At 36.3% G+C, this 11069-nt stretch overlaps 1 protein-coding gene across 4 annotated transcripts in view; it reads left to right on the forward strand.

The window, feature by feature from the left end:
• LRCH1 (leucine rich repeats and calponin homology domain containing 1) overlaps positions 1 to 11069 on the forward strand; it is a 198208-nt gene that overhangs the window by 136861 nt on the left and 50278 nt on the right. For all 4 annotated transcript variants that reach the window (XM_081047090.1, XM_081047088.1, XM_081047087.1 and 1 more), the window contains exons 5-8: positions 4817 to 4953; positions 5706 to 5833; positions 6986 to 7049; positions 9981 to 10086. In XM_081047090.1, the coding sequence (XP_080903216.1) occupies positions 4817 to 4953; positions 5706 to 5833; positions 6986 to 7049; positions 9981 to 10086 (435 nt within the window). The remainder of the gene's footprint in view (positions 1 to 4816; positions 4954 to 5705; positions 5834 to 6985; positions 7050 to 9980; positions 10087 to 11069) is intronic.

An 11069-nucleotide genomic window follows, 5' to 3' on the forward strand; every position in this document is an offset into this window, starting at 1 on the left:
GGACACACAACCCACACAAGGGACACACCTGGATTACCCAGCTCAGGTGACCAGGGAAACTGCCACTGGGCCCCACAGGACTACGTAAGGCTTCTCTACTAAGACTGGGATACATAGCAGCTCTAACTAATACATAGAAACAAACTCAGGAAGGCAGTCAAAATGGGGAGACAAAAAAGAAAAAGTCCCAAATGAAAGGAAAGAACAAAGCTCTGAAAAATAACTAAACAAAATGAAGATAAGCAATCTACCAGACAGAGTTCAAAACACTGGTTATAAGGATGCAATGCTGTCAGTGAGAATTTCAACAAAGAGATAGGAAACGTAAACATGGAGATAGAAAGCATAAAAAAGAACCAGTCAGAAATGAAGAATACAATAATTGAAGTGAAGAATACATTAGAGGGAATCAACAGTAGATTAGATGAAGGAGAGGATCGAATCAGTGATTTGGAGTATGAGATAGCAGAAAACACCCAATCAGAACAGCAAAAAGAAAAAAGAATCCAACAAATGAAGATAGTTTAAGGGACCTCTGGGAGAACATCTAGTGTAACAACATTTGCATCATAGGGGTACCAGAAGGAGAACAGAGAGAACAAGAAATCGAAAACCTATTTGAAGAAATGAGAGAAAATTTTACTAACCTGGTGAAGGAAATAGACAAACAAGTCCAGGAAGTCCCAAATAAGGTAAACCCAAAGAGGCCCACTCCAAGACACATCATAATTAAAATGCCAAAGGTTAAAGACAGAGAGAATCTTAAAAACAGCCAGAGAAAAGCAGTTTGTTACCTACAAGGGAAGTCCCATAAGACTGTCAGCTGATTTCTCAACAGAAACTGCAGGCCAGAGAGGTATTGGCACAAAATATTCAAAGTGATGAAGAGCTTTCAAAGTGATGAAAAGCAAGGACCTACAACCAAGATTATTCTACCCAGTAAAGCTGTCATTTAGAATCAAAGGACAGATAGAGAGCATCTCAGACAAGAAAAAACTAAGGTAGTTCATCACCATCAAACCAGTATTACAAGAAATGTTAAAGGGGCTTTTTTAAGAAGAAGAAGGAAAAGAAAAGATTAAAAATATGAATAAGAAAATGGCAATAACTACATATCCATCAATAAATTGATTAAATGTAAATGGATTAAATGCTTTAATCAAAAGATATAGGGTAGTTGAATGGATAAGAAACCAAGACCCGTTATCAGAGGGTAAGGGGATAGATGAGGTAAAGGGGATCAAATATATGGTGGTGGAAGGAGACCTGACTCTGGGTGGTGAACACACAATGTGATTTATAGATGATGTATTACAGAATTGTACATCTGAAATCTGTGCAACTTTACTAACAATTGTCACCCCAATAAACTTTAATTAAAAAAAAAAAGAAAAGAAAACAAGACCCTTACATATGATGCCTACAAGAGACTCACTTCAGAACAAAAGACAGACACAGGCTGAAAGTAAAGGGATCGAAAAAGATATTTCATGAAAATGGAAACAAACTGAAAAATCTCGGATAGCAATACTTATACCAGACAAAATAGACTTTAAAACAAAGGCTATAACAAAAGACAAAGAAGAACCCAGTAATCCCACTTCTGGTATTTATCTGAAGAAACCCAAAACATGACTTTGAGGGGACGTGTGCCTCCATATTTTCATTGCTTACAGTGGCCAAGATGTGGAGACAATCTGGGTGTCCATCAATGGATGAAAGGATAAAAAAGAGGTGGTACATATATGCAATGGAATATTACTCAGCATAAAAAAGAATGATGTTTTGTCATCTCCAACAGCATGCATGGACCGAAAGGGTATTGTGCTGCATGGAGTAAGTCAGACAGAGAAATACAAATGCCATATGATTTCACTTATATGTGAAACCTATAGAACAAAATAAGGAAACAAAAGAAAAACAAGCTCATAGGTACAGAGAACATTTTGATCATTGCCAGATGGGAGGGGAGTTGGAGGGTTGGGTAAAAAGGGGAAGGGATTAAGAGTTATAAATTGGTAGTTTCAAAATATTCATGGGGATGTAAAGTATAGCATAAGGAGTATAGTCAATAATAATATTGTAATACTATATACGGTGTCATATGGGTACTAGTTTTATTGGAGTAATCATTTTCTAAGTTATGTAAATGTCTAATCACTTTTGTACACCTGAAACAGCAAATTTATAAGCATGTAACCTTTCATAGCATGGAAGAAAACTTTTACTTAAATTTAAACTCTCATGTTAATCACTGAGAAATCATCACAGATAATTGAATTCTCATTTTCAAAAGGATTTAATCATTTTACGGTTGCCTGTAGTAGTTTAGAAACGTATGGAAAGAAAGTGCATCTACAAAATAACGTTTTTTGTTTCTCTCACCACTCCTTACTCTCTTACCTTAAAAGCATTCCTTTCCCTAAAAAGATCAGTTACAAATTTCTATACTGTCCATAATTATGTTTATTCAGGTTCAATAATTTAAAATGTAGTCAAAGCTAAAACATCAGTTTACTGGAAAATCTTTTTTAAAAAATAATTTCCTGAATATCGAGTTTCTTTTTGCTTCACTCTGGAGAACTCTGTTAACAAAAGAGCACTGATAATGGTTTCAGGCAGTGAATTTAAAGACTTTCCATATTTACTTGTTTTTTTTTTTTTTCTCCTTGAGTACCCCTCCTCATATGTTTTCAATTTGAGGAAGAGAAGAAAAAAGTTTGTGTCCTAATTACCCATATCGATTTTGTGGTGGTTTTACTACATCTGCTGCAATGAGGAGACTGTATTTTGTTCTTTCTAGGACCAAAATGGACAGAGGATTCATGTAGCCATTCATTGCCCCTCTTTGCAACAGACAGAAATGGGATTTTAGTTTTTCCTTACTCCCTTTTTCTGCTGTTTCTTTTGACCTTTTTGGGGCCAGAGTTATTATCTACCCCATTTTTTTGTGAAACTGTCAGGTTCTAGTTTTCCTAAACGAAGATGGTCATTGTGTTCCAAGCTGGCACTGAAAGGGACAGTCATTATAAAAACCATTCCTTATGTTATCTGCCTGTAAGTGTTCCTCCCCCACCCCTCCACCCCCCGGCCTTCTGCTGTCTTTCAGGAATTTAGTCCTCCAGTTTTGCTTTAAGAAGTCTTCCTCTTAAGTGGCAAAGAATTCCAGAAGATTCATAGTCCAGTTAAAACTTGCCACTGATTTGCTATACTAACTTTTGTGAGTAAAGCTAACCATCAAAGAGAAAGATTCATATTACTGGAGGTTGCAGCAAGGAGCCACTCCTTTATATATAATCCCCCTAATTCTTACCCATTTTAGAAACAAACTACAGATGCGTGCAAGGGTTTTCCTTTCCCTTTTCCTTTAACTTCCTGAATTCCAACCTGTCCTCCAGGTTCACTTGCTCCCACTGTCTTCCACCTCTTGCCACCCAAAGCCCTTACCTCAAGGCAATCACCAGGACTAGTGTATCCCGAGGCAAATCACCTGTTCGATTAGGGAGAGCTGGGTTTGAGCATTGAATTACTCAGGGTGAGTTAAAAAGCATACTTCCTGAGTTTCTCTAACCCAGCTGCCTATCCTGAACCTGAGTTTGGGACCTGCTGAGTTCATGCTCTTTTGTCTTCTTTCTAGCATTTCAGTTCAATGACGCCTTCCTTTAATACAAAGTACGTAGTTCACTCAAGTATGAAAGAAGGAAAGTCCCTTACGGCCCAGAGTGAGTTGAATGCTGGAGAAGAGAGACTGGTTGCTAGGTGACTCACTGTTGGTGGGACTTGAAGAAGAACTGCTGAATGATGTGAAAACCCTTGAGTCCTGCAAGGGGAGAGGAGGAATAGTGTTCATTCTTACTCCAGGGCACTGCCTTGGTCCCTGGTTCCTCTTCTTTTATAGTTCCTGTCCCTCCTGCTTTGGAACTCCCTGAATATTCCAAAGTGCCGCATTTCACTCTGTACCAGGTCCCATAACGAATGTGGTGAGGCCTGGTCAGCAATGAACCCTCCCGAGCCTCTCTCGTAGAGGTCTCAGTGGTTTGTCCCACGTCACTAAGTGGCTCAGCCTCTTTGCTCTATGGAATACATTTGACTTCGTTTCTTGCAGCTGCCAATGTTGATTGGAATACTTGAAATTACTGAGTGTTTACTGTGCCATTGGGTGGGGATTTTAAGCTAAATATAATGTTCTGTCTTGTTTGTGGAGCTACAGAAGACTTTTTAAAAGCAGTGGAATAAAGCCCTATCAAATCAGGATTACAGGGTCTGAGGCAAAATTCTGAAGTAGAGCTTGTTTTTTAAAGTGAAGTTAAAGCACCATGAATATATTTCTTGAAACTAGTTCTGAAGTTATGCCAGCCCAGATACATTAAACAGAGAAGAATATTCTGTAATTAGCATATTATTCGTATACTAGCAGGTACTGCTTGGAGACATTTTAAAGTTAAAACATAAACGTGTTCTGTGTGGTGTGGCTAATGTGATTGTTTTGCTGGGGTTGAAAAAATACAAAAACCTTTTTACACAGCGGATATTGCAAATGTCAAGTATTTCCAGCGCTTATCAGCACTAACAACATTTTAAATTTATTGGACTCCCAATGGAAGATTTCCCCTTCCCTTTGATAAAATATTATACACAAATACATATATACATATATATATATACTTTATATCCCTGATATACAACTTGCTTTAATATTATGCTAATGACATTTTTCCTGATAAACAGAAAGTAAATTTTTGAATGTCTGGCTATTTAATCGTGTTGCTTTCTGAGTTTTTTGTTTTTCTTTCTTTTTTTCCTATTTTTTTTTTAGAACTAGTAGATCTTCCCTTGGTAAAGTTTGACTTTTCCTGCAATAAAGTGCTCGTGATTCCCATTTGTTTTAGAGAGATGAAGCAGCTGCAAGTATTACTACTTGAGAATAACCCTTTGCAGTCTCCTCCAGCACAGGTGAGGGTCTAGCAAATGTATATGGGATAAGCTATCACGAGGGGTCAGGCAACTCTCAACACAGCCAGTTTTTTCATATTCTGCTGATTTAATTTGGCATTAGACATAATCATAAGCAGTCATAATCTCCAAAAAGATGAAACCTTGGGTGATTCTGACTACAATAAGTTGTCTTCTGCTACATCAAGTCTATTCACCAGCATTTGGCTCACTCTTTTAATCACCGCAATCCCATACTTGATTATTTTATTATTTGTACATGCCTTTGAAACGTTTTCATGGAGTGTATGGCTTACAAAAAAAAGTAATATATTCCTTACTTTAATGTTAGCTGGAAAATGGAGCTTAAACATTTTGAAATATGATTATTAATTATGTAGAGACAAGATTCAAGTTTAAATATTAAACTGTGTGAGAAAAAAATGAAGCATATAGGCTTCCAGGAACGTTAACAGGTCAGTTATCTGACTTCTATATTTTTGACATTATGTGTGCTTAAACACATTTCTGTTAGAATTTTGCATTTTAGTGCAAGAAACACCAAAAATTGCTTGAGTATGATTTTCTATTCAAAGTGGAATTTGGAGGACATGACTGTCTAAATTCTTACAAGTTTTGGATAGATCACATTTGGTGTGCATCGTTGAAGTATTGCTTAAAATGAAAATGCAAACATTGAAATATGTAGAGTTGTCAAGTGTTTATATTTTGTTTTGCCATTAAAAAAATACATATTATCAATTTCCCCATAGATTTGCACAAAGGGCAAAGTGCACATATTCAAGTATCTGAGCATACAAGCATGTCAGATTAAGACAACCGACTCCCTTTACCTCCACACGATGGAGAGGCCGCAATTACACCAGCAGGTGGAAGACAGGTGAGTGTGACTGCACTGCCTCAAAGCCCCTGTTTAGAATCTGTCTAGGCCAAACTGTTCCAGGTCGCTAACTCCAAAAATCCCTTTGCTCCACTTAACCAATGCAGATTTCTAACTCAGAGTTTCAGAAACTTTCGGAGTAAGGAGAAAATTGATCCTGTTGGTAATATTTTGACATCTCTCGAATCTTATCTACTCTCTCCTGATCAATAATCAGTCCTTCTTTCATCCTCTATGTGTGTGTATATATGTGCACACTCGTGTGTTTATATTGTGTGTATATATAAATAACATCTATAATATAAATATAGGCATTTTTACTTATCAGTTAAAACAGCGACATCAAGCTCAGACATGCCTTTTTTAATTATTAACTTTTTACTATGCCTCTGGAACATTGTTAAGAAAAACTGCAGGCTTCATTCTTTTAATTGTCTTTTAAAAATACAGTATGCATAGTTTTGGCATTTCCTGTTTAGAATGGAAGTGTTAGAATCCTTTCACAGGTCCTTGGCCTTTTTATGGCATAAATCTGGCCTTGAATTTCAGAGAACAAAATTCCCACACACTGAACACACTTATAGAAACACAGATTGTTTTTGAGATGTCTTCACTGCAGAAACTTCCCTTAACTTTTTACTTAAAAACTGAACTGGTGACTTAAAATCTCAGTCTACCTTAATGGTACCTTTATATAATCCTTAAAATATGTATTCATTATTTTTTTAAAAAACATACCATTTAATCTATTTAGTCAGATTAAAGTTTACAGAATTATTGAAATTTACCAACGTTTAAAAATATAAGAGGTAAAAGCAATTACATCATTTTTGCTTTTTTATATGCTAGAATCAGGAAAATAAGCAAATTATTCACTGTTTCTAAAAGCAGGCTGCTTGGTTAGAGTGCAAATCCATGAAACTCTGAACACAAAGAATTTATTCTGTACTCTATTTAGACAGTACAAATATCTGGTTTTCATTAGTGCCTTGTCTTAATATTCTTTACTATGAGGCTGGGCTCATTTGTTGCCTTACGGTAATAATAAAAATTTGTATGGCAAAGTCATTGAATACAAATTGATGTATCTTGTTAACTTTGTGATTTTTAATTTTTTGTAAATGAATTCAATATCGATGGCATCTACCCCAGCAAGAAGGATTCTGACTCAGGCGTTGGAAGTGATAATGGAGATAAACGATTATCTGCCACAGAGGTAAAGTTCATGATCCGTTTGTGATTTTTTTCCTTCTATGCTTCTAGATATATCTGCTGCATTCATTGAATTTTTTATCAGAAATTCTCTCTGATAAAAGGCATTAACCCCCCTGCCTGGAAATATGTGATAATGTTTGTGAAAGCAATTTGAAATCCTCCAAGTAGTATATAAATATTAGCTGTTTTTCTGCGTCTTTATATTTTGTAACTGTCTCAGGAGTAGGGTTCCTATCTCTTTCCCCTCCTTCCACACCCCCACATTATCTGGAATATTCTTGAATGCTTAATAAATGTTATAAAATGACTAAGTGATGTGCAAATATCCTTGAGGGATTTTTTATAAATTTGTTTTTAAATGACAGAGTAATTAAGGAAAGAGTTGTGCATGCATAAATTTCAGGAATCAAATGTACATTGCATTTTAGCAGTTTACTCCAAGAAAATGCATTTAAGAGTAGCCATAATTTATATAGCAATATTTGTTTCCTGGAACTCTTTTTCAGATCATTGGATTAAAGTTTAATTATTTGTAAGATAACGGACCTCCTACACTAGAGCTTCTGAAAGTGGTTATTAAAAAGCTCATTTAGCACATTTGTTATCTCATTTATAGTCTATTAGAGTCCCCCAATCGCTCAATGTTATACCATTAAATGGAGCTTCTTGACCAGGGGAGCTAGAAGAGACAGGTAGAGTGAGTAGGAGATGATGTGTTATCAGGTCTTCCCTTGTTGAGAGAATTTGCTGAGATTTTGTGGTTGTAGAGTTTGAAACATTATACTCTTTGGCTATGTAGTTAGTAGGCCAATTACTCCATCTAAGGAATCTATATTTTGATTATGTGTGATTCTAGGAAAAATGCCTTTTTCCAGTTATCTTCAGACCTTTGAGGTTTAATATGTAGCTAAGATACTTGAATTCACTAAAAAATGCTTTACAAAGCAGTGTATTAAACAAAACAAAAAACTTGGAAACCTTAAAACCATTCTAATATAGAACATGCAAAAGGAAGAGTTAGTAGGCGAGGAAAAAAGGCCAGTGTCCATAAAAGAAAATGACTTTCATGGAGCCGCATGAATACTTTACTATGGTTCCTTGGGGGAGAAAATACTCAACACATTTCTTTATAAGTTGTATTTAATTCCACCCCTTTAGCTTTATTAAAACTCATAAGTCCCTGAAATGCCCCATTATTTCAGAAATTACTTACCCTAGGCTTATTTTCTATGAAATTAAGACAGACTATGCTTTAGCCTTTATCTGTCTTCTAAGGATAATTAAGTTCATTGAGAAACATTACACAAAGAACTTCATTATCCTTTTGTTCTCACTTAGTATAAATAGGATGCTAATATCATTCTAAAAGAGAAGGCCAAGAGTTTATTCTCTCCCTTTTAACTAGTTGCTTATCTTTGGAATTTTGCTGAGTTTCTAAGAGGAGAGCAGGGTGGGAGGAAGAACTATAGAGAGGATTACATTCAATAGCATAAAATGCACAAATCTTCCCATTGGCCTTTTCTTGTCTCACATTGTAGCCTCATTACCTGAGAAGGCCTCCAACAAGTTTGCTTTATTACGAAGATAAGGGTTCTGAATTACCCTGGGTAGCTTTCTGTTTTCTCTTGGGCAATATTTTACCATGAATGGTCGGTTGATCTTGCTCCCCACTTGTATCTCATTGTGAGGTTCAAAGATCACACCTCATTCCCTTTCTTTGGCTGCTGCTATTATCTGATTGATTTAGCATGTCATTAAGAGGTTAAAAACACATTTTTCTCGAGATAAACAAGCCAAAAAATTGGGGCTCAGTGAATATCTGTTTAATGAATGAAATGCATGTTTGTTTCCTGCCAGTTTCTGAACAATTTGTGAATGTGTCCAAAAGTAAATGAGCACTGCACTCTCACAGTGATAGCCTCAGGAATTTAGAAGCAAACCACATACTCCATAGAAGTCTATTCTATGGAGGTTCCTGATCTCTGTGATTTGGAAAGCTTTTCACTAGATAGCAATACTGAAGTGGAGCCATAGGAAGATAAATGTGGCTCCATATTTCCTTTGTGACAGAATCATAGATTTTCTGAATAAACTTCATCAACTGGTGTGGGAAGCAAGACCTTCCTCCCCCCACCCCCCCACAGAGAGAACTAACTCTGATTACCAAATTGAAGTGTTATTCTGAAAACTACACAAAACACATGTTCCGTTTAAGTCCTATAATCATTTAGCACTTTTATACATTTAATACAGCGTCCTCATCCTAAAACAGGGAAATGAACAGAAGTATAGTGTTGTACATGAAATGCATTGTAAATAAATGAGCATTGTCACAGAAGTAGACTGCTTGCTTTTTGTGACGAGCCACATGAAACCTTACTGGAGTTTTGGTAAATCAATATTGTTGTCAGATCTCACAGTAACATTACTATTAAAACAATTGATTAGACTTAGGGCTAGTGTGATAGTGTGTTTGCAAGCATTCCTTTGTTCTGTCAGGTGTTACATAGGCCTTCTTAGTGCCCTGACTCTTAGGTTAGAAAATACCGTCAGGCACCTGATAAAATTTCAGCTCAAAACATATGTACAGAGAGGTACATGAGTGTTTGCTCAATGAATTCTGACAAAGTGAGTACACCCATATCACAGCTGCCACTTCAGGAAAGAAAACTTTACCGGCACCTGGAGAGCCCCACGTGCACGCCCACCCCCTCCAACACAGCAGCAGCCGCTTTCCTGACTTCAAACACCATGGATTAGTTTTGCCCATTTTTGAACTTATATCAATGGAATTGTCCTTTGTATCGGGCATCTTTTATTTGATATTATGTTTTGAGAATCTCAGTCTGTTTTTTTAAATCACATAGCATTATCTTCATCTATGTTGATAACACTTCCCCCTTGAATGAAGCAGTACCCTGTTTCTTTTTAGCCTTCTGATGAAGACACTGTTAGCCTCAATGTGCCAATGTCAAATATCATGGAAGAAGAACAGATCATCAAGGAGGACTCTTGCCATCACCTTAGTCCAGTCAAAGGTGTGAGAATGAAGCATGAAGAGAAAGTACTTGTTTTTCAGTCAAATGCTGTGTTTACAATATATTCAAATATGGCAATGAAAATAGTTAAATGTTTGTTGAGCATTTCCTATGCTCCAGGTACTGTACTAATCTGTGAAGCTGAACTCATTGAAAGTTAAAACTCTGAGGTAGGTAGTCTAATCATTTCTATTTTATAGGCTCAGAGAGTTTCAGTAACTTGCCAGCGGTCATGTAGCTGGACAGTCATGGAGCTGTACTCATTCTGAAGATTTATACAAGATTCTTTAGATCCATTATTGGAAAGAAAATATTGATATATAGATATTTCAGATAACTATAGTTATTATAACACATAAAATCCCCAAATCAAGTCTAAATAATCGTTAGTGATTGACAGGCAACTCCCTACCGCATGGTAATTCAAGGACCCAAGCTCCTCTCATGCTGTGACTCCACTGTGTTTACGTAACACAAGACTTCCAAAGTTTCCCAGTCCATCTGTTTCAAGGCAGAAAGGGAAGAGCATGGAGGTTTGCTTACAGGAAGTTTTAATGGACTGAACCTAGAAGGAGTATCCATCATTTATAAGCTAGACTTACATGACCACAGCTAACAACATGTGAGGGTAGGAAATGTGTAGTTGAGATGTGTCCCCCAGCTTGACTTTGGACAAGTCAATTGATGTTAATTCTCTCATCTGTGTATGAGATGTTTAGATTAGGTAATCTCTAATGTCTTCTGTAGCTCTGAAGTTCTGTGTTTCTTTAATAATCACCGAATGATCACCAAATGATCACTAAGCGCTCTACTCGTATATCTTGCATACCTTCAAAATCCTAGTCATGTATTTCATATCTTGGTGAGAAGCCCTCATGTATTGCATTATGGCAGTATTTTGTGTTTATTCAGTGACTTTTAAAGAAAATATTAAAATTTTATGTTTACCAATTTGTGATAAATTATTTCATGATGCATGAATG

Source organism: Rhinolophus hipposideros (genome assembly GCF_964194185.1).
Source record: "Rhinolophus hipposideros genome assembly, chromosome: 4".
Lineage (NCBI taxonomy): Eukaryota > Metazoa > Chordata > Mammalia > Chiroptera > Rhinolophidae > Rhinolophus > Rhinolophus hipposideros.